Source organism: Arabidopsis lyrata (assembly GCF_000004255.2).
Source record: "Arabidopsis lyrata subsp. lyrata unplaced genomic scaffold ARALYscaffold_7, whole genome shotgun sequence".
Classification (NCBI taxonomy): Eukaryota; Viridiplantae; Streptophyta; class Magnoliopsida; order Brassicales; family Brassicaceae; genus Arabidopsis; species Arabidopsis lyrata.
This window is the reverse complement of record NW_003302549.1, coordinates 10,849,682-10,873,741: the sequence shown is the minus strand read 5'-3', so window position 1 is coordinate 10,873,741 and position 24,060 is coordinate 10,849,682. Positions and strand designations below refer to the sequence as shown.

Here is a 24,060-nt window from a genome sequence, read left to right as displayed (position 1 = left end):
AATTGCAGTTATGGGCCTTGTATTTTTAAAACATTTTGTTTTTATCTCCTTTAATTTTTTAAAGTTAATTTTACACCCTTGTTCGCAATATTCAAGTGTTGCAAGATGAATAAATTTTGAATTTTCCCCAAAATATATATGATTAATTGAAGTATCACTTTTTCATAATCGTTAATACCAACATATAAGTAAAAACTTTGCACCAAATAGGGTCTTATTAATCAATTTTGAAGTAATAGGACCAATCACAAAAACAAAAAAATACAGGTTGGTCTTCACGAACCGAGGAGATCAAAGGTCCTTTAGTTAGTTCATCTTCTCTTCCGTCATCATCTTCCGAAGGGCTTTCTCCGACCGATCTCAACACTGTTACAAAGTTGTTCTTTTAACCTCGGAGAATCTCTGTATGAAACTCTTCCATTGTCTTACTAACCTTTTTTTAGATACTTTCGTATGTCTTGTTATAACCTTCAAAATTGAACACATTTGTCACTTTGATTTTCTCTAATCACACCCAATTTCATTAATTCTTTGACTTGATTACTCTTAATCTTAACTGTTCTAAGCAAAAGTTTGCTACTTTACGTTATTTTAATAAGCTTTTGATCTCAATCTGTTTCCAGGTTCTCTGTACACTAACAATGGTAGAACGCAAGAAACGGAAACAGAATCAGAGAAACAACAATGAGAGCAACCGGAATCAAAAGAGACGAATTTCAAATAATGGTGAAAAGATCAATAGAGATGAGCTTGTGATTTACAGAATCTTATGTCCTATTGATGTTGTTGGAGGTGTTATAGGCAAGAGTGGTAAAGTCATCAATGCCATTAGGCATAACACGAAAGCCAAGATCAAAGTTTTTGATCAGTTACATGGTTGCAGCCAAAGAGTCATAACAATCTATTGCTCGGTTAAAGAGAAAAAAGAAGAAGAAATCGATTTTATGAAGAGCGAAACCGAGCCTCTTTGTTGTGCGCAAGATGCTCTTCTTAAAGTTTATGATGCAATTGTAGCTAGTGATGAAGAGAACATTAAGATAGATAGAGATGATAAGAAGGAATGCCTTCTTTTAGTTCCGTCTAGTCAATCTTTTAGTTTGATTGGTAAGGCTGGTGAGAACATTAAGAGGATAAGAAGTACAACTCGAGCTAGTGTTAAGGTTGTTTCGAAAGATGTTTCGGATCCTTCACATGTTTGTGCCATGGATTATGACAATATAGTTGTGGTTAGTATCTGAAGTTTTCGCAATCTTTAAGCGTATTTACTTGCTTGTTCTTTGCCTGTTTTCTATTGATGTTTTTTCGGTCTTTTGATTGAATAGATATCTGGTGAGCCTGAATCCGTGAAGAAAGCGCTTTTCGCTGTTTCTGCAATCCTGTACAAGATCAATCCTCGAGAACATATTCCTCTAGATTCAACCGGCCAAGATGTTCCAGCTAGTATTATAGTTTCATCAGATCTTTCTAATTCTGTCTATCCTCAAACTGGATTTTACTCAAATCAGGATCATATTCTTCAGCAACGAGCGGGTGTTCCGTCATATTTCAATGCACTATCTGTATCTAACTTTCAAGGTTATGCAGAAACCGCTGCGAATCCAATGCCGGTTTTTGCTTCTTCTCTCCCAGTGACTCATGGGTTTGGTGGGTCTTCCAGGTCAAAAGAGCTGGTTTTAAAAGTGTTGTGCCCTTTGTCCAATATTACCCGTGTAATCGGGAAAGGAGGATCAACCATTAAAAGAATAAGAGAAACAAGCGGTTCTTGTATTGAGGTTAATGACTCAAGAACAAAGTGTGGTGATGATGAGTGTGTTATCATTGTCACTGCTACAGAGGTTTGGTTCTGCCTTTTATCTTTATTTATAAGTTATGACGATACTGTGTTGTTGTTTGAGTACTTCTTTCCTTTTTTGGGGTGTTTTTCTTCAGTCTCCTGATGATATGAAGTCTATGGCTGTTGAAGCTGTTCTTCTTCTGCAAGAGTATATCAACGATGAGGATGCGGAAAAAGTTAAGATGCAACTTTTTGTTTCTTCTAAGGATATTGGATGTGTTATAGGGAAAAGTGGCTCAGTCATAAACGAAATCAGGAAAAGAACCAATGCTAATATCTGTATCTCGAAAGGGAAAAAGGATGACCTTGTTGAGGTTATAATCCTTATTAAAGTTCAATTTTTTCTTCTGTTGCTTATAATTTGAATTGGAAATTCAAGTTGTTTCTATCCATTAGGTAGCGGGTGAAATCAGCAGTGTGAGAAACGCTATCATTCAAATCGTTCTAAGACTTCGAGAGGATGTTTTAGGAGATAGAGATAGTGTTGCTGCTAGTAGGAAACCTCCTGCAAGAACTGATAATTATAGTTTATTCTCGGGTAGTAGTAATGCCGGTTATACACTTCCGTCGTTCATGTCTTCGGCTTCTTCAAGCGGTTTCCATGGTTATGGAAGCTTTCCGGTAAAGTTGCATATTGAATTTTTGTTGAATCTTTTATGGTTAATTCCATAACATGACTTAGGCTTTTTTTATATACAGGCAGGAGATAACGTTTTTGGATCAGTCAGTCCATACTCATTTGGACGGTAAATTTGCAAACTACAACGGATAAGTTGGCTTCTTTGTTTTATCATTTAGACTCTTTTTCTCTGTTTATTTATAGATTGCCTTCATCTTCTGCTCTGGAGATTCTAATCCCGGCGAATGCAATGAGTAAAGTTATGGGCAAAGGAGGAGGCAATTTGGAAAACATAAGAAGGGTTTGTTTCCGATATCTTTTGAAAACCGTTATTTTGGTTTTCTTCTTCTCTTTTTTTTTTTATTTGTTGATTACCTGTATCTCTTCAGATATCGGGAGCAATGATAGAAATATCCGATTCCAAAACGTCACAGGGTGATCACATTGCTCTCCTATCCGGCACACTTGAACAGATGCGTTGTGCAGAGAACTTAGTCCAAGCTTTTATTATGTCCACTTGAAAATTAGTTTGGGATCATTGGACTGAGATTAAATATTTTCCTTCTCTCTGTCTATAGCCTTTTGTCGAGTTTCATCTCTTCGGCTTATTGTTCGGTTTAGCAAGCTGTTAGCTCGATTAAATGTATTTCTCTAACAAATGGTGCCATTTTCGGTATCAAGCTTTTGCTTAATTCACTGAGCTTGAAACCGGCTCTGTTGTGCAGGTATAATCTTATTGGTTTTGGTATCATCATTCATTCTAGGTTCTTGATACTTAAAATCATCTTCAAGATCTCAATAGTCTTTATGCTCTCAAAGGTTTTTGACTCTTTCAATGGAGATCATGTTGTGAGGCTTGAGACTCATTCTTTTGCTATCTAATTTGGTTTGGTTCGGTTCAACGGTTATGTGGCTGAAATTTATAGTTTATACATTTTGCCTGTACTTGTATTCTTATGAGAAACGTAACTAATATGCATCAATGCAAAAAGTACGTGAAGTCGTGTCGTGAACAAGAATCCAAAAGTACATTGTGTAAATGATATTAGACATATCGTGACAATATGTTAATGTCATTACGTAAATATGTATATGTCTGTGATCAGCACATGTACATACGGAGGAATATAAACACATTCATATGATTGGTTGGTTTTTTCCTATTTTATAATATGTGTACGATCATAACAAGGAAACTAAATAATTGTGAGAAATAATAGTAGATCGATGATCTGGAAATCTTGTTACAAATATATTTAGCTGGATTTTATTTAAATTATTTTCTTGAATTATGATGCAAGAGTGTGTTATTTAGGACGGAAGAATCTTGGATGTTTCATAATCTTTTGTTTCTCCATTTTCGAGTTATGTTGCTGCTTTTGCATTTAATAGTCACATGTTTCTCTGTTGTACTCCATTATTATTCATCATATTCTTATATTTTATCATAACTTTTCTATATAATTTTCCCACCAATATCTTACTTATTCTTTACAAAAAAATTAAAATTTTAAGGCTTTCACTTAAAAATATTCACAGATTTATTATGTGATATATTGTATATGAATTTTCAAGAACAATAAAATCCAAATGAAAGAGTTAACAATGTAAGAGAATATCTTGTACGGAGGGACGATTTTTACGTCGACGACCAAAGGTGGGAAACGGCGGGACGTGCAAACTAAGAATAGACACATGACACGACGTCGACGTGCATGTGACACCAATATCTGCGGCTTTTTTTACTTGCTTGCGAAGTCTCTCCCTCTTATCGATTCAGATCTAAATCAATGCTCTGTAGTCTGTACTGTGGCCATTTCAGATTTAACACATGACTTGTCCAAAACATTTTTCAAATCTTTTTTCTTTTCTTCCGACTATATATCATCTCAAACTATATCGAGGTAACGATGTTGATTATGGTAACACTTAATAAGTTGTGCGATGAATGTATCTTTGGTTATAGTCGGCAAAACTTTTTTTATCAATTGCTTATTGTAAGGAAATATATTTTCGTTAGAAGAAGAAGACTTTGAAACCCAATTATATGTGAGAAATTTGGAATTTTAAAAATTGTTGTCTGAGTTAAAGTTGTTAAATTGGAAAAATATAAAATATTTGAAAAGTATACCAACATATATAATGCAGGTTGTGTTTCTGGCCATTCCTATCATTGAAATCCAATTTTCCATTTGATCACATATTAAAAAATAAAAGATATGTCCTAGAAATAGACTAGAGCACTAGCTAGGAAGAAAATCCAATTCATTCTCAACAAATGAATGACCTAACGACTTATCATGTGGTACAGCTAAGTCGAAAATCTTTTATTGAGTGTATTGTTTATAAGTTATAATACAATCCATATCATGCGAATGAATAATTTTATATAGAATAGTAACTATATAACTGTATCTTCTCTTCTATCCATATTTGATTATTGAAGGAAGAAGACCCACGAAGCATTACAATTATTTGCGACCGGTGAACGTATAGAACAAGAAATAATTTTTTCCATTTTTTTAGGATCCACATTTTTTTGTTTTTTTTGTAATTTTTTTTTTTTTCCCAGTAGAAAACTGTATTCTCTAAATTCTTCCGACTTCTTCTAATTATTTTTCTTCTCTTCACGCACTAATCACAACCTATATGAATACAGAAACTAAATAATTAAACAATTTTTAAAATAAATGCATAAACGTATTAGCTTACTAATCGATTTTAATATTGTCGTTGTTGTAGTTTTGATTATCTCTCTAATTTTAAAACAATATCTTTTATTGCGTACACAACCCAACCAAAACTATATCATTTTGCTTAGCTACATTCTACATCACGCGTCTAATTCAGTATCGTTAGACAGTTGACTAATTTCGTGTTAGTCAAAACAAAAAATGGTTTAACAAAATTAAGGTTCAAGTAGATATTTAGCTTGTATTCTGTAAAATGTTTGAGTTGATTTTTGGCCGTTTCCAGCTCCTAATAAGAGTAATGTTATTGAGGGTATGCTAATTTTGGCTCTTACCATTAGTTTATTACTATTAATTTTGAAAAGTTTAGAGTTAAGAGATTGAATTTTAATTTTAAATTTTATGTGTCTTCCATGTAGGTTCTTAAGTTCTGATTCTTAAAGAAAAAAAAATTTTATTTAAAAAATAAATAAAATAACCAATTTTAATTTTTAAAAAACTTACTAATTATTGCAAATGAAAAAATTTTAAACATATATGACATACAATTTATAACATACATGACATGAAACTTAATAGTTTTAAACTTGATTCCCTCAAAATTTTGTCTATATATGCTCGCCGATTTGGTGAACCGAACCAAAAAAAACAGAACCGTATCCGAACCGAAGTTTTTAAAATAATCGAATGGTTAGTAAAATCCTCTATCCAAACTAACCGAAACCGAACCGAAACGAACCGATAACCAAACGGTTAACCGAAATATCCAAAAACCTAAAAGATACCCAAAAATAATACCCAAATAATTATAAATTCAAAATATTAATTATTTTTAGAATCAAAACAATCAAATACTTTAAATAATCAAAATATCCAAATGTTGTTACTTATATTTGTCAAAGATAAATACTCTTTTTCAAAATTGAATAAAATTTTAATTTTTTTCTAATATTCCCTTTTTGTATTTTTTTTTATTTTTTCGGTTAATTTCGGTTATATTCGGTTAAGTTCGGTTATTTTGGGTGAAAAACCGAAACAAACCGAACTTGATAAAATTTTGGTTTCTAAACCGAACCGAATTGAAAGGTAACCGAATCGATCTGAATCGAAATTCTTAAAATATCCGAATGATTATTATATTACCGAATGTCCAGACCTACAAATAACCAGTCAGAAACTGCTACGTGGACGCCTCTTAACATTAATTTTGTCTCTTTAATTAAAAGACTATTCTTAACATTATTCATTATTTTCCATTTAATTTAAATCAAATTAAAACATAAGAACAAGCGGAAAGACCACCAATAATGATAGTCTAATTAATAGCAACAAAACATTTACACACATCAAATATTTTTACAAGTAACTCGTTGTCTGGTAGGTAAATTATAATCAAATCTCTCAATCATGTTTAAACCAATCAGACTCTTCCACGCGTCACGCGCGCTTAATTTCTTATTCGTCTTCAAACAACAGACAAAAAAAAAAAAAAAAAAGAAGTGGGATCTATTTATTTATTAATCTTCCTCCTTCATTAGATTCGTTTCTCTCTCTCTAAGCGTTATCTTCTTCTTCTCTTCTCAAAGATCTGAATTCTCTCATCAATGGCGATAATTCTCCGTTCATCAGATCCACTCCTCTCTCGAATCCATCCCCAACCACAACACATCGACCACTTCGATCACCTCCCTGACTCAATCCTCCTCCTCATCTTCAACAACATCGGCGATGTCAAAGCCTTAGGTCGTTGCTCCGTCGTCTCCAAAAGATTCCATTCCTTAATCCCTCAAGTCGAGAATGTCGTCGTTCGTGTCGATTGCGTTATCTCCGACGACGATTCTTCCTCTCTCATCTCCGATAAACCTCGATCCGTCGCCGCCGCTACTCCTTTCTCCGCCATTTTCCGTCTCGTGTTTAAGCCGTTACAAGCTTTGGGACAGTTCCTTAAACGCTCAGGTTCTGCTTCTTCTCCTTCAGGATCATCTTCTCCTTCTTCGTTGTTGATTAGTGGTGGTGGTGGAGATGATGGAGAGATTGAACAAGGAGGTGTGACGCATCATTCTCCGACTCAGGTTTTGAAAAACTTCGATGAGATTCGGTTTCTTCGTATCGAGCTTCCTAGTGGTGAATTAGGGATTGATGATGGTGTTTTATTGAAATGGAGAGCTGAATTTGGTTCTACTCTTGAGAATTGTGTCATTCTCGGTGCTTCCTCTGTGATTCCGGCGACGAATTCGGATACTTCCGTTGATCTTAGTAGTAGTAACAACGCGGTGGCGGTGGCGGAGGATAATGGAAGTATACCGGAATCGTTTTATACAAACGGAGGGCTTAAGCTTCGTGTTGTATGGACTATTAGCTCTTTGATTGCTGCATCTGCTAGACATTACTTGTTGCAGCCGATTATCGCAGAGCATAAGACGCTTGATAGTTTAGTGCTTACTGATGTTGATGGGCAAGGAGTTTTGTGTATGAATAGAGATCAATTAGAAGAATTGAGGGTGAAACCATTGTCAGCTTCTTCAGCTTCTAAGAGGACTCTTGTACCTGCTTTGAATATGAGACTTTGGTATGCTCCTACTTTGGAATTGCCTGATGGGACGGTGTTGAAGGGAGCTACGCTTGTGGCGATTAGACCGAGTGAGTCGAAGAAGGAGGTGTGTGATGTGTCTTGGGTTTCTGCTGCGTTTGATGAGTCTTATGGGGTAGCTGCTAAGATGTTGGTTAAGAGAAGGACTTATTGTCTTGAGATGAATTCGTTCTAAAGCTTGGAGGTTTCGATAAGTCGGATCTGAGGTATGAAATGTGCATGAAAATGCTCTGTTTTATGAAGTTATTTTGAGTATCCTAGATTGGTTTATTGATTCTAGTAATGATTAGTTGCAACAAAAAAGGAAACCATTGTTAAACATTCATCATAGCTTGACATTGAAAGATTGGAAAATTTTTTGTTTTGGACAAGTTTCATTGTCACAACCTTATTCTTTGACTCTTCTTTGTTTGATAGGTGAATGGATCACAAAGGCTAACCATGTTTTGAAAGAGAGACTACAATGCATAAAGATCAGTTTTGTAGTAAGTGTGACTAATCCTAGATTCACCAATGGGGCTCAATGCTATCTATTCTTGGTCTATTGGAAGCTTCGAATTCGTCTGCTTGGACACCGGAAACCGCATTCGCTGGCTGTTTTTTTTGTTTCAGCTCGCATAGCAATCATGTAAGAGCAAGTTTTCATCTTATCAAATCTTCCATTTATCCTTTTTCTTTCATTATTATGTGAATATTATTTGTAGTTAAGAGATAAAGTTGCTTTGCTTCTTCTCCTTGTCTTTGTGTACTTGTCCCAAGTTGTTAAAAAAATAATATTGAGCAATGTAAGTACTTTATTACTATTTACCACAAAAGGTAATTTCGTTTGCCAACTGCAATAAAATAAAAAAATAGAAATAAAAGTTAGGTGTTTTACTTGTTCGTTGTTCCTAGTTTTCGTATTTTTTTTTGAGTTTTTCATTTAATACCATAGGCAAAAAGTGGTTCATGAGCTCAGGGACCAGTACCAGTACCAGTGTACCACTGTACCACCATTGGATTCGGGTTCGGTCCTAAAGTTGAATTAAAAAAAAAACCAGTATATTTTATAAAAGAGAGACTTACGAAAATAGGCATTATTTGCTTAAGAACTTCGGATTTAGGCACTTTATCAAGTTGGCGTTTAATATATGTGTAAAAGACTCTGTTCATGACCATTTTACCCTGCAGCGGCAAGGGCGGGAGTGTGCGATGACGTCATTTGTATTAATGAAAAGATTATGTTTAACTAAGATATTTTGTGGATTTTGTGCATAAGCGGGAAAAAATCTGCTAAGTAATTTCGTATATATAATTTATTTTTTGAGATTTTTTTTGGTGAGTAATTTATTTTTTGAGATTTATGATGTGTTTGTCTTTCTTTCAAACCAATTATAACATTTTTTGGTGTACATACAGAAGACATTTATAACATTTGTTTGTCCACATCAATAAAATGCATAATGATTGGTATCTTTAGAAATACATAATGATTGTATTGAGAAATAAAGTGAGAAGCTCTCCATTCTTCTTGATATGTCTATGTCCATCTCCCCATGTTATCTGACCGTATCTTTAGAAATTAGCTGAAAAAAGGAGATTATAAGAGAAAGAAGCAGAGGAAGGAAGTAAACACCTACCACAAAAGTGAGATTAATGTACTTTCAGAACTATTAAGAGAGTTCAACAGTTGTTTCACTTACATAAATTAAAATCAGCATAGTATACTAGGAGTATAGAACTTTGTAAACCAGAACATCTTTATAATCCTTGTTATAACTAAGTTGACAACTATTACATGGACCATATGTTGGAGATCTTTATAATTTTTTGTCCATCTAAGCTTATGATGTGTGTTCAATTTTTTGGGCGGTCGTGTTCAAAACTATATACCCTAAAGCCAAGATGGTTGAATGAACCCAAGGGAAACCAATTTAACGGTGGGGTGGTGTTCAGAACTATAACCTAAAGCCAAAAAGGATGAATGAACCCAAGGGAAACAAATTTAACGACGAGGGTGGTGTTCAAATCTATACCCTAAAGCCAAGGCAGATGACTAAACCCCAGGGAAACAAATTTAATGATACGGTGGTATTCAAAACAATACTCTAAATCCAAGAAAAACGAATGAACCCAAGATAAAATTTATATTGTCAAATATGATTCCCTAACCTTCAGACAAAGAGTTCAAAAGTTCAGCTATTGTTGAAACTGAAACCAGTGAGGAAGACGAGTTGGGAGAGTCAAACACATCACAAAGGTATCAACAAAATTTCACGAATCACCAACTAATTACCAAATTGGAGTTTGGAATCTCCAACTAATCACCAAATTGGATTTTGGTGATTCGAAGCAAATGAGAAGTGGAGAAACACATATATGTACTGCTCCATTTCCATGGCCAAACCAAAATCAGAGTATAAAATTGGCTTATTTACCTTCAATTGGAATCTCCTCTCGCCGCTGTATCTCGGAAGATTCCTATTTTTCGTCGAATCTCGCGAGATTGGCAAGATATTAGAAATTCTCTATGAATTATTTTAGCGTTTATGCGTTCGCGTAATGCGATGTCTTCATAAAACAAGGGGCTTCAAGCTTCCTCTTCGATTGCTGCCTTCCAAGACGGAGCCATCGACCCCAAAAACTTCCACTCCTCGTCTTCACCATCGCAAATCTGAACAACAATAGATCTCGGCCATGGCGATCAGATCTAGCATATCTTAATGGTCGTAAACGAACTGTGACATAAATACTATCCCGCTCAAAGCTAATAATGTCCTCCATAGGCTCACCAAGAAGCTCATATGAGGGGACAAAGTACATGTAATCCAATTCCAACGCTCTCGAAGCCGGTTAGCCTCGAGTCAGAGAAGGTGTGACTTGGCCTCTTAGATCAGATTCCGGCGTCGGAGTTAACAAATGAAGATCCAGAGGCGGATTTGATGAGAAGAATCAACGAAACAAAACAAAATCATTCATTACTTGAAGATAATTAGAAAGCTGGGGAAGAAAAAGAGATCTAAGGGCTTTAGATTAATTAGACAACAGTGAAGAAGTAGGCCGAACAATTAGGTCGAAGAATTAGGGCAAAGAAAAATGTGGATGACGACATACGCGGAGGGCGAAATAGTCTTTTTAGAAGAAAGAAGTACTGGATTCGGAAAGGCATAAGTTGGAGTGCCTATTTCCGAAGGGGACGGCGGTTTTGATATTTTTTTGTAATTAACTCTTTATAAAATAGAAAGGAATTGTTTTGACTTAATGTATCATCTATTTAAAATATTAATCTCTGCAACTTATGATCTACCATGTTAATTACACATGGAATTTGAACTCATTTTTGAACCAATGTTTTGCACTTTCTGTGTATATTAATCGAATTATTTAAAACCCAATGAAATGCAACTTGGTCTAAAAGTAGCGACGCTTGTTAAAATATGAATTGGTGGACGCAGGCAATGTGTGCCTAAATGTTTTCAAATATGCAACTTAAAACAATACATATATTGAGAATGTTAATTTTTTTAAAGAATTCTGCTTTACATTGATTAAATATGCATATCACATGACAAGAAGTATTATATATGTAGATATGTTTAGTCTGTTTGAAAGATATTGGATACTTCAAGAAGAAAGAGCCCACTTGTTTACTTTCGGGCAGGCAAAAAGTTTGTGATTGGGATGAAATTATTGTACCCTTTTAGCCAACTTTGGACAACAAAATTATGATAACTTATTGAAATTTTAGTGGACATTAAGTAATGATAATGTAGAATGTATGTCACTATAGTCTTTATTATTTTTCGTAATAATATCTGATGAAGACACTATTTATCAGATACTTTCGCACAACACTTTTTACCATAAAGATATATTTTACATAAAACAAAATAATATGCTTCTGTTATCTATGGGAGTTTAATCTTTGTAATTTTTACTGTTAAAAAACTCGGAATTTTACTTTGCATCAGAACGTATTAGTAGTCCTGAAACTCGGAATTTTTGTATTTTCTTTGACAATTTTTTTTTTTTGTATTTTCATTTTATCAGATATCTGAACCTCTAATTTGTTCCTTCAATAATCAAATGATCTGGTGACAACTGAAAGTTATGATTAGTAAGTCTATAATTGTATTTTCACTAAACAAAGATTAAGAACATGTCTCTAACCAAACTTAGTTTTGTCGTTTCCACTTTCTGGTGACATTTTATGATTCAAGCATTGCTTAAGCTTAGGTTTAGGCATTGCTTAACTCTCTCAAACAAAATTAAACAACCATTTAGCGTTGCAAACGATTCATCTAATTGTCTTTGCTTTAACTTTAATAAACATAGCATTAGGGCCGGCCCTGGGCTAAAGCCCATGAAGCAAGGGCTTTAGGCACCAAAATATCTTTTATATATTAGGGGCAGCATTTTAGTACAAAAGTTGTTTCATGGTCTAGTGGTAAAGATAGTTTTCCCTTACACACCTATCCTGGGTTTGAGTCTTGAAATTGGTTTTCTTTTTTTGCTTTGGGGAGCAAATATGATTGGGCCGGCCCTGCATAGCATCATCTATTGTAAGAAAAGAAAGATAAACATTATCTTCATCTCTTAATCAGCTTTATTATATTCATGAATAAATCTGATTGACGTAATTAAATCTATAACAAAAGGAACTTTTACTTTCGAAAAGAACAAAATCACGGACTTCTCATTGTGCATGTAAAAGGCTTGTAGAGATTAGAGAAGAAGAAAAAAAGAAATGGATGATTAATAAAGGCTTCCCGAACATTAAGGCTTTTTCTCCCAAAAGAAGTAAAGAATATATTATACACAAATGTAGAAAATGACCTCTCCACTATTCAGAGCCTAAAGAAAACTGTTTGATTCAAAAATGAAATAAACTTAACTTAAAAAAATAGTTTAGCTAGGATGCCTGAATAAAAGTATTGGTTAGATCTATCAAACGGATCAGTAAATCCTATGACGAACGTCCACCGATGTTTAATTTGTATATAATTTTGTGAAGTTTGAATCATCAACTATCTATATTTACTCTGATATTTGTGTTTCACTTTTACTTATTGTTTTAAAAAAGCCATAGTCTGTAATTTTATCCGCTAGTTTGTGGTTAAAAGTCGTGAGACTTTGCTAATATGTATGTAGACGTAGAGTCAAAGTTTGGATTATCATAATAACAATTTGACAATATTAACTTATTAAGAATCTTCCCTTTGGAGGAATAAACTTTCTATGAAAGAGAAGGTTCGGGATTATAAGGCCTTATTCTTCTTTCCGGAAAGAAACCAGCCAGAAGTGAAGCAACTCTTTTAGAAAGAAAACAAAACTCATGTAAAAGAAAACCTCAAATGGGTCTATATATAAAACCTCAAAACAAAGTCAATGTTCTAGGCCCAATATAAATTTAACCAGAAAAAGGGGAAAAAAGGTCACAAGTGTTGATACTTGATACAAACTTATATCTGAAGTATGAATTCAAAATCTATAGAAGTCAAAATAATAATAGTAATAAACTCAAAACTATTGCAATTGTTGAAAACAGTATTTATGAACAAACATTTGTCAATTGCAATGCTACATAATTTTTATTCGAAATTTAGTTTTACTTATAAAAAAGCAATAAATTCATAATAAAAATAGTTTTACTCATGTTTTGTAACCTACTAGATTGTTTAGCCGCGCTACTCGCGGCTTGTTGTATAATTTTAAAATAATTTTTTTTAATATAACTATAATTAGAAGAAATTTAAACGGCTCGTACGATTTGATATCTTGTTTTTGCTCATATTTTAATAAATACACTAGAATCGGACCCGCGGTCCACCGCGGGAAAATATTGATTTACATACATTGATTTTAATATTGTGCGTGTTTTTAGTAGAACGAATCGTGTAGTGTACTTATAAATATTCCTAATAACAAATTGTAAAGAAAATATTAAATTGTTTATAATTAAACCAACCATATTAATTATGATTTACAAAATGGAATTTTGTGTTTTAGAATTCAAAAATTAGACGAATCATGGGAATTAAAGCAGTCAAAATAGGTCAAAAACCGCGGATCGAGCCCAAATCATCTCACTATAGGGCAAATTTGGGAAAATATATTAAACCCGTAAATAAACGGGCCACATGGATTGATTTGCAGTGGGTCATCGGTTTTCGTCCGCGGGTTGGCGGATCAACCCGCATGATAGTATTCATTGATTAAAATATAATTTATTCAACATGTGGGAGTTTAAAAAACTTTTAATAAATGAAATTATAATATTTATAAATATAATGATATATAAGATTATTTTCTCTAATTTTTTTTTAATTTATTTATTTTAGTAGAATTTTAAATTTTGGTTACTCTAAAATTATTTAAACAAAATCCACGGATAACCCCGCAAATCAGCATACATTCACGCGACGGGTTTGTGTTTCATATATGCTACCCGCGGGTCGTGCGGACAGACTAACTACATGCCAAAATATATTTTGCCTATTGCAAAACAGGTTTAACGGGACTAATCAACTCGTTTTGACAGCTCTAATGGAAATATTATTTAGTCATACAACACAATGAAGTTTGGACATAGGAATAATAGAATATGTATCTTATTTGTTAGATGAGAGATTGAAAGGTGAAATATAATGATTAAAAATAATTAATATTTTTCATGATTCACAAAATTTAACAAATATTTATCATCTTGTTGAATAATTCTAAAAATCATATTCAAGAAATCTTTTTAATTTGAAAATTAAACTTCTTTGGTAAACTATAAGTATGGAAATACCATAATTTCGATTTAATCTAATTAAATTAAAATTAGTTACACAGATTTCATATCTATTTAATTTCCACGACCAAAATAAAAATATCTATTTAATTTATAAAATAGATGGGTTAGTTGTGATAAATTTTCTAGAAATCTCTAGAAGCAAGTAAGATATCTTTTAATTAATGATAACTGGCTAAAATAAGCAAAATTAATGAGAAAAACGTTGATTGTTATGGAATTAGTTCCAAAAGTATACGAACAAATATATTATACGTAAGTAATATATAATATTGTTCAGAATATGATTTTATAATTAGTTACCATAAGTACAATCAAATTTTATTTGATTTCCATAAACATTTGATTTTAGTTCGATTTTTCATTATTAATTCGAATTTATATTCCAAAATTTTTTTAAAGATCCGATTTCAGAATTTTGGGTCAATTTTCTGATTTTGATCCGACCCAATTACATTTGTACTTCTCTTTTAATAGTATAGAGATATAGATGATATATATTACAAAATAAATTGTTGAAATAACTCACAAAGAATTTGTTTGTTTGTTGATATAAACTCCCACATATTATTTCAAACTCATATTATTTTATAAGTGACAAACTAAATTTGTTTTCTTATAAAACCTTATGAACTTTAATCTAAAGTTAAAAAAAAAAAACCAAGGATAGAATTTTTGTTTTGTAATTCTACTCATCAATTAAAATTCTAGTGCTAGATTTTATACTAATAGTTTCATGTTATAGGATTTAATAAAAAAAAATTTGTTTTAATTATAGTTTTTTTTCCTATATTTCACTCTATTTAAGTAAGAGTGCTAGGTTTCATTCTAATGATTTCTTTCTAAACATACGATTTCTTATATTCATTTTATCTTAATGACCAAATTTGTTTAACAAATTTCTTCTTGTTTTTGAAAAACATTTAAACCTCAAGTTTTAAATAAAATAAACATTATAATAATTTTAATATAACTACCTATTGGATCACAAAAATTAAATATAATGATACATACATTAAAAATGAATTACAAAAATTTATTCGAGATAAGAAAGAGGTTAGAAAAATATATTTCATAAATGTATTAAAATAATTTATTTCATTATATATTGCATAACTAAACAAAAATAAATGAATATGTTAGAAAATAATCAAATATCCAACGTATAAAATGGAGATGGATCTTTTCAATTTTATTTCCTTGTTGTACGGTGATTATAATTAATATTTTTAACTTTCCATCACCAGTAAACTTAAAAGTTTTGTTATAGCCATCAAAACTTTTATTTTACATATGTTAATTCAAAATTAAAATTAGTAAATTAAAGAAAAAATATGTATAATCTAGTATGGGGTTAGGAACAAAAAAAAAAGAAAAAAAAATTAGAATCAAATTATTACAATCGTATTTTCATTGATTTCAACCCATAGAAAAAATATAGTCATGAATATAGTATAAGAGGATGAGAGAATGATATGAAATATTATAATCTAAAATATACAATGGAGATGAATCTTTAAAAAAAACAAAGAAACCAATGTAGAAATTAAAATTTAGAATTAAGCTTTTACAATGATATTTAATTTGAGTTTTTTTAACCCATATAACAACCAAAACCAATATAATAATAAAAACACAAAACAATAATAAAGAAAATGATTTGAGATATATAGTGGAAGAAGATGAGAGAATGAGAAAATGGAAAAATGAGAAATGAGTATTTATAGGATGAGAAGTAATAGGAGTTACAATTTAAAAAAAAAATATGGGAGTTATAATTCTAATTGATTGTGTGTTAAATAAAATTGAGTGGAATAGTTAATGCATAATTTTTATGTTTTCAGTTTTATATATTAAAGTAAGAGTTAAATGTATTTTATTTGTAGTTTAATGTGAGTTAAATGTATTTTATTTGTGGTTTAATCGAAAATAATTTTTAAAAAACAAATTATTGCCAAGTGGACCAATAAGAAGAGAGTGAAATCTTACTTTTAAATATATGATTCTTTCTAATGTTTAGCCCAATATAAAGTTTCTTCCAATCAAAAGTTTTTTAAGATATCATTATCTTTCTCACTTTTGGAAATAACTTGAAAATACCTAAGCCTCAAAACACATGAATCACAAGTAAAACAACTTTACTCAAAATCCCAAAACCACACAAAAGTTGAAAGCTTTCTAATATATAAATAAACTAAAAAGAATGAATTTAATAATACTTTGTCTAGTACCCTAAAAGATGGGTTAGCCATGTGGGTGCAGAGGATCAAGTAGCCCATGAAAGAAAAAGTTAAAACCTTTAAAAATATATAAAACAGATCATAAAAAAAATCATGAAAATTTGGGAATAGCCATTGTTGAAGACAACAGCTGTCACAAATGAGGAAGATATATTCATAATATAGATTAGATTATAAAGTAATATATAGAGAGAGAGAAAGAAAGAGATGAGAGATGCTAAGGAAGAAGGGAACCAAACATAGAGCACAACAGGAGACAATTCATTTTAATTTTCACTCTCTTCAATGCATTATGGCCTTGCCCTCAAATTTTCAGTTTCATCAACCAAAATTATTTATTTCTCTGATTAATATGTATATATTTCTATTTTTATTTTCAAGTTTCTTGTCTCTTCACTAAATTTCTGTATTTATTTCTTCCGATATTTGATTTGATACAATCTTTTTTTTTTTTGTGCAAAGATTTGATACAATCTAGTATCCTTAAAAGGGTCGCCTTATTGCCTTGACCTACCCTTTTGTTCATGAATACCTAGAAACAGTATCTTCGTACTATAACATTTAACTAAAGAAAAAAAAGCTAAAACTAACAATTTCATGCCAAAAATAACACTCAAAAATTGAATTATAAACTCACAAACAAAATGGTATTATCACAAATACAACATTACAAATACAATGCTAACAGATTTCAAAAGACCCTCAAAACATTACAAAAAAAAAACCCTAAACAAATTTAACACACATTAATGATAAATGATCAGACAACAAAAGAGATTAACATTTGTTTTGAAATAAACCAAAAATAAAGAGAGAGAATTAAACATACAAAATGAGGATCTGAATAAAACCAAAGATGCAATAATTAATATCATCAGTTCTTGCCTTTACCCTTATGGTCTGATGAGTTTCTGCATCCATTTTCATAGTAAAGCTGAAACTGGTGATTATTATGGTTGTGATTGTGGTGGTGATTCTCTGCAGGCAGTGCACCGAATAAGAACTGTGGACCTCCACCATTTTCTGATGATGAAAACCTCTGTAGATTAGCGAGAAATGACTGATGCTGATGATGATTTGTTGAATTGGACTGAAGGGTCCCCCTGTTGAAACCACTGAACCCACCACCTGATGCGGCGGAGACGGCAGCTCCGGCGCCGGAGGGTGTCGACATGTTGAAATCAAGATTGAATGCTCCGCCGTTGGATCCTGCCGGTGATATCAAATGGTCGGGAACGAATGAAAACTCTTGGTGTGGATGATGATGATGATGATGGTGATCGGAGATTGATGAGAAAGGATGAGAATTTGTTGAAATCGGGAAATGGGTTTGTTGACCCGACCCGAGAATTAAACCCGAACTAAAATACTCCATTGGAGATGAAGAAGGAGCTGAAGCCATCCATTGCCGGTTTGAGTTAACCGGATCTGAACCGGAATTTAACAAATCGGTAAACGAAGAAGTGTGGTTATGATCTCTCTCCTTGGTCTCTTTAGCTGTTCTCTCTCTAGCTCTCTCTCTAGCTTTATCTCTTAGCTCCGATCTTGATAAAGACAAACCAGAAGAGTTCTTGCTCGTGTCTGAATTACTACTACAAGCCGATTTAGACAACGAATTCGCAGCAGCAACTGTTCTTGCTAATGTCTGGTTCTGATGATTCTCGTCATCGGTCGGAAAATTAGTGTTGTTGAGTGAAGGAAGCTCAGAGATTGAATCTTCCGCAGCTTTGATTAACCATTCCACAGCTTTGCTCGGTTGATCGTAACCTAACCGATCTTGAAGATCATAGAATTGAAGAGCGGTGGAGACTGATAACCGGACACGACGGTCACGTGGTCCTTTCGAAGTCAAGACTTTGCTATGTCGATCTTTACCACCGGAAGCTCGTGAAACCCTAATTATCCGGGAAGAATTGTGATGCCACCGGCTTAACCGGTTGTTGTTTCCGCTATCCACAACGTCGCCATTGTTATTCTTCATTAGATCTCCAATCATTTCATCATCACCAATAATCTCATCACCAAAGAAAAAAATTAGGGTTTTTTTTTCTGTTGGTTTCCCCCAAATTTAAAAATCGAAACTTTAGGGTTGGTTTGGGATTTAAAGAAGTGGAAAAAAATTGGTTTTTATATAAAAAAAAAAAAACACTTTTGTTTTGTTTACCCACTGTACTTTCTAAGCATTGATGATGAAAACCCTCAGAGGAAAAACCAAAAAAAAAAAAAAATTGTGTTTTTTTTTTAATAAATTTAGGGTTTTTGATATTTCACCATCAAAGTCAGTAGATACAGCTTCGTTTAAGCTTTGTCTGAAGCAGCTGCTGTTGTTGCAGAGTCATCAAAAGCACTGTCTGAAATGATTTTAACCACAAGCCTGCAATAACAAAAACAAAGAAACAATCTCATAAGAACAAATCTTTACATATATATATATATATACATATATATATAAATAAATGCTTATTTCTATGTTACATCTTTATCTACTTTTTCTACAGATGACTTTCATATATACACATATTTAAGATATCAGTTATATTCTGATTCGAAATTTTGCTCTACTCATTTTAGATCTGACATCACAACACACAAAAAATGGGTTTAAAGTTAATGATCTTAATTAATTAAAGAAGGGAGCTAGAAGAAGCATCAGAAGCTATGATAAATAATTAAGCTGATCTGAAACAAGCAATTGCTTTCGGCTGAAGCGATTATCAATGGAAGACTTTAAAGAATAAGAAGACAAAAAATGCAGAAATCGAGTTTTGAATTAGCTTTGGTAAAGAGAGATAGAGTTGTTTCATAGTTACCAACAAGAAGATTAAATGAATTTAAAATTCTTTAAAAAGGAATCATTATTGATGTGTTCTGGATTCTATGTAGATCGTTGGACTCTGGATGAAACAGGTGTCAAGCTCTTGGCTTTGATTATTATGAAACCAAATTTAAAGGAACAAACAAATACACTTCTTTCTACAGTGAGTTTTCTTTACTGGATTAGAAACCAAAATCCTAGATCTAGAATTGCTTGGAATCAGAATTTAGTAAAAACACAAAATTCAGATTATTTCTATGAAAAAGATTGATTTTTGTAATTCCAAACTTAAGTGTGTGAGAGAATTATTGAGACTTACAGAAACAGAGGGAGCTAGCTTGAGCTGTGACTTAGTAGTAGTAGGTGATGAAGAAAGAGGCCTGTAGGGTTTTAGGGATTTGTAATATGGAAATTAAAATCCGAGAAAATTGGAATTTCTTTGATGGTGATTTTAAAGGAGTGATCATCAGATGGAGAGAGAGATATTGGGCACAAACCCGTCTTTGATTTGTTTTCCATTTTTGCCCTTTGTTACATGTGTTTTTCACTATATTGCCACGGTCCTCTACAAAATATCTGAATTAAATTCTAATTCAGGTGATTACAAAAAAAAGAATCGGAACTTTTTAAAATCTGTAATGTAAAATAGTTTGATTTTTCGTTTGTATTTGGCATTAAAAACACAAGAAATTCACATTTTACAAAACAAAATTAAAAAGTTGTGAACATAACTGCTATAGAAATGTCAGACGAAAATCAATGCTTGAATATGAGAAAATCATTTTGCCCAAAAAAAAAAAAGAATATGAAAAAATCATATTATCTCATGTCACATGTATATATATATATATATATATTTTTTTCGACAAAATCAGATTTCATTAATTTTCAAAGTATTACAAAGACATTATACAGAATTACTGTAACACAATTATTAGATACACGGCTGTATGTGCCATACACTAAAAAAAAATACAGCAGAAGTGAGATTGACAATGCTTTCCGAAGAGTAGTCTTACTCGCTAACCGATCATACGATGATTTTGTCACATGTATATTATGTAGGAGAGGAAAACAAAAAAAAATCAATTTGTCGAAGTATCCTTAATTAGGAGAGTGACTTTCATGATTTTATTTTGTTTATAGAATTCGATTTATACATTTTGCCAACTTAAAAAAAGGAATTCGACTAATACAAACACCTTTCCATGTAAATTTGATTTATATGTATTGCCACTCAATAATCTACTCAATGCTTATATGTTTCGATCATAATAATTGCTATAGATAATAACTCGCACTATATGCGGGATAAAACGATTATTAACCAATTTGAATTTATTGATAATATTGAACATGTTCGATTTTATATTATTATATATAAACGGTAGTGTATTAATGATTATCAAAAGTAGTGCAATTTTATTTATATATTAATGTTTATGTTTATCATAACTTATAATATATATCTTGGTATATTAATCAATATACAAAATATTAGGTACTCCATTTTGTATAGATTTATATATTTTATTTGTGTTTTTGTTTTAATTAATTGAGTAAAATAAAAAACATAAATTAAATGAAAAAATAATATAAATAAAATTAATGGCAAAATCTGTAAATATCTTAATAAATGTTGAGTTTTTAATTAAATGGATTGAGAAATTCTGTGAGAAGTCAGCATGATATTTTTGTAAATCACACATAAAGATGATATTATTTTTTGAAAAATGTTTCAATTAATATATAAAGGATATGGAAATACATATATTGTCCTAATCATAACAATATATTCAATCTAATTAATATCTAATTATTGTTTTTTCACCAAAAAAAAATGTATATTATGTACTTCCGATGATCTACTATTATTTGATTACAATTATTACTATCAAACACAAGATCAACAAAAATCTTAGGGTTTTTTTCTAACTTTTTATTATTATTTATTTTTAATGTTAAATAACTTCAAAACATGTTGATCATAAATTCATAATGTTCAATGTAGTTTTAACTATCTTGAATTTATATTATTTTTTTATATTTTTTTGTCAAGAGAATTTATATTATTTTATAAGACAATTCCATGGGTAAGGTTACTTTCCTTTATTTACCTTTGGCACTTGATAATATATGGTCATACATACTAGTTGGAAACTTTATTTTACTGGTCGAACAACAGGGAACTTATAATATTATTAGAATTATTTGAATAATTTACTAGTACATTATTTGAATTTATAAGAGACTAATTTTTTCAGAAGAACATGTATTTTGTGATTTACTCTATAATACTTTCGATGAAATTTAATTCATGTGTTACAATCGTATTGACAACTAGAAAACCACCTCTAACACACACAATTATAAGTTTAATTGTAACATAATTAACAATTTTTTTCTTTTTAAGTATAACCTATATTATCCCAATCACATATAAAAACAACTGTTATTTTGGAGACAATGCAAAACACAATCATCAAAGTAAGCATGTAATCCAATCAAATGGCTAAAACTTAAACAAACTATTTCAAAGTAGAAATTACTAAATTTTCGGAGAAAATGGTATTTACGGAAGCATGAAAACTATTTTTGACTATTTTAAAACCTATATATTTCTTTTCCACCTAACTAATCATATTGATAATTAAATTAACACTATGTTAATCCCACATCACATCACTAGAAACTTCATGGAAAAAACACGCAGAATTTAATTCTAGAACTAAACAATTGTTTGCATTCACGCAATTTTAATAATCTTTTATTTAGTCAAGTGGTATTACACCATACTTGATTAACTTTAATAAGTACACATTAGTTATTAGTTAATGTGGTTTGTGGAATTCAATAATACTAGTGATTAAGAATAAATGACGAAAAAGGGAAAAAAATAGAGCAAGTGGTTCACGACGGGCTCGAGAGCACGTGTCGCTGTCTTAACAGACACTTGCTCACTTCTCGATCACTGTTGCCTTTACCAGACCACTGCACGTGTCTCCATCTTGGTCACCCAAATTTCTGCTTACTTATTTTTTTTCCTGCTTAATTTTTGAATTTTCTGCTTCTGCTTATTCAAGTCCTTTTAAATGAATTCCAATCACTAAAATAAACAGCAAAAAAGAAAAAGAAAAACCCCAACAAAAGTCTAAAATTAATAACCAGATTCTTATATGTTGTTTTTTTAATATCAACCATATTAAGTTGTAGTTGGCTTTGGAGATTTATATATTCATTTCTTCTTTTTGCATCATAGTATAGTATCATGCTACTTGTTTAGTTAGGAAAATGGTAATTATGTTTTGTTCCTTAATAGTAGTCAACACTGTATATCAAGATTCGCAATACCCATGTACGTATATATATGTTTACTCGTTATGTAAGATTTTTTAATACGGTCATTACCGTTTAAATTTGATTTTTTAATTGATGAAACCAACAACATAACATGAGAATATATAATCCTAATTTAAAATATATAGACGTTTATCAGTTTGCAGAATACTAAATAAGTATTCTCAAAGTGTACTTGTTAAGAGAACACTGTGCTCACTTAATAAGAAAGATATCTCCAATAACCTAAAATAATTTACAAATTATTTTTATTAAGGCATCTCCAATAAAATATAGTGAACTTATTATATTCCAAATTTGTCAAGAAGATAGTAATTTTAAAAAGAAATTAAAGTCTTTTAAAATTAACCATAAATCAAATAATGTGACTTATTTTCCTAAATAATATGTTACATATCCTAAATTCTTGTACATTTCAAGAATTTAGAGTATCGGTATTATAAATAATTTAAACCAAACTATTCAAAAATAATTAGAAAATAAAAATAATGCATGGATCTGAATCTTAACTAGATTCGTATTGTAGTGGTACTGTTTTGACCACAGTGAGTGATGTGATGTTATGATTTTATAAACAGCCTTTTATTGCACATGTACTATTTTCTGGTCATTGCAACTATGTACTATTACTGCCTTGCACAAAAATAATATATCTAAAGTATTTTTTGTGTTGTTAAATCTAGAGAAAATTAGATTGGGTACTACTTTTTCCACAAAAGTTATCACTTCTACCAGATTTGAATCTCAATTACCATTCATACCACATTGTGCTTCTAAAATGACCATTTTACCCTCCAACTTGTGAGATAAATAACTGCGATTGATGTGACCTTCCGAAATTTCTGCCGTCTTTTATCTCTCTTGGCGCATTGGTAACCGTTTTCGTCCCTCTGGCCGGTAAAACAAAGTTGTCCCTGAGTAAATCCAGATCTTCGTATTCGGCTCTCTGACAGAATAAAATAAAGATCAAGTTGTCCCCGAGTTAATCTAGATATCTGGCTGGTAAAATCACATCATCTAGTGATGGATAATTAAGAGATGTTGTCCCCGAGTAAATCCAGATCTTTGTAGGCTGATAAAACTATATCATCTGGGATTCATGATAATAGAGCAAGCTGATGAAATCGGGGACAAGATCTA

General features: G+C 31.5%; 3 protein-coding genes across 3 annotated transcripts; 2 read left to right on the top strand and 1 right to left on the bottom strand.

The window, feature by feature from the left end:
- The first annotated feature begins 247 nt into the window (after positions 1-247).
- LOC9306120 (KH domain-containing protein At4g18375) lies at positions 248-3,207 on the top strand. Its single transcript, XM_002870003.2, has 8 exons — positions 248-404; positions 624-1,226; positions 1,323-1,835; positions 1,930-2,148; positions 2,231-2,455; positions 2,534-2,580; positions 2,658-2,754; positions 2,843-3,207. The coding sequence occupies exons 2-8, from the start codon at positions 642-644 to the stop codon at positions 2,972-2,974; spliced, it is 1,818 nt and encodes a 605-aa protein (XP_002870049.1). The 5' UTR covers positions 248-404; positions 624-641; the 3' UTR covers positions 2,975-3,207.
- Positions 3,208-6,663: 3,456 nt separating this feature from the next.
- LOC9306119 (F-box protein At4g18380) lies at positions 6,664-8,561 on the top strand. The gene is made up of 2 exons (XM_002870002.2): positions 6,664-7,939; positions 8,151-8,561. Exon 1 carries the CDS (start codon positions 6,748-6,750, stop codon positions 7,906-7,908), a length of 1,161 nt encoding a protein of 386 aa, XP_002870048.1. The 5' UTR covers positions 6,664-6,747; the 3' UTR covers positions 7,909-7,939; positions 8,151-8,561.
- An 8,807-nt stretch (positions 8,562-17,368) lies between these two features.
- Positions 17,369-20,024, bottom strand: LOC9306118 (transcription factor TCP2). The gene is made up of 3 exons (XM_021018261.1): positions 19,883-20,024; positions 19,020-19,122; positions 17,369-18,762 (listed from the first exon to the last, which is right to left on the bottom strand). The coding sequence occupies exons 2-3, from the start codon at positions 19,020-19,022 to the stop codon at positions 17,623-17,625; spliced, it is 1,143 nt and encodes a 380-aa protein (XP_020873920.1). The 5' UTR covers positions 19,023-19,122; positions 19,883-20,024; the 3' UTR covers positions 17,369-17,622.
- Positions 20,025-24,060: the final 4,036 nt, after the last annotated feature.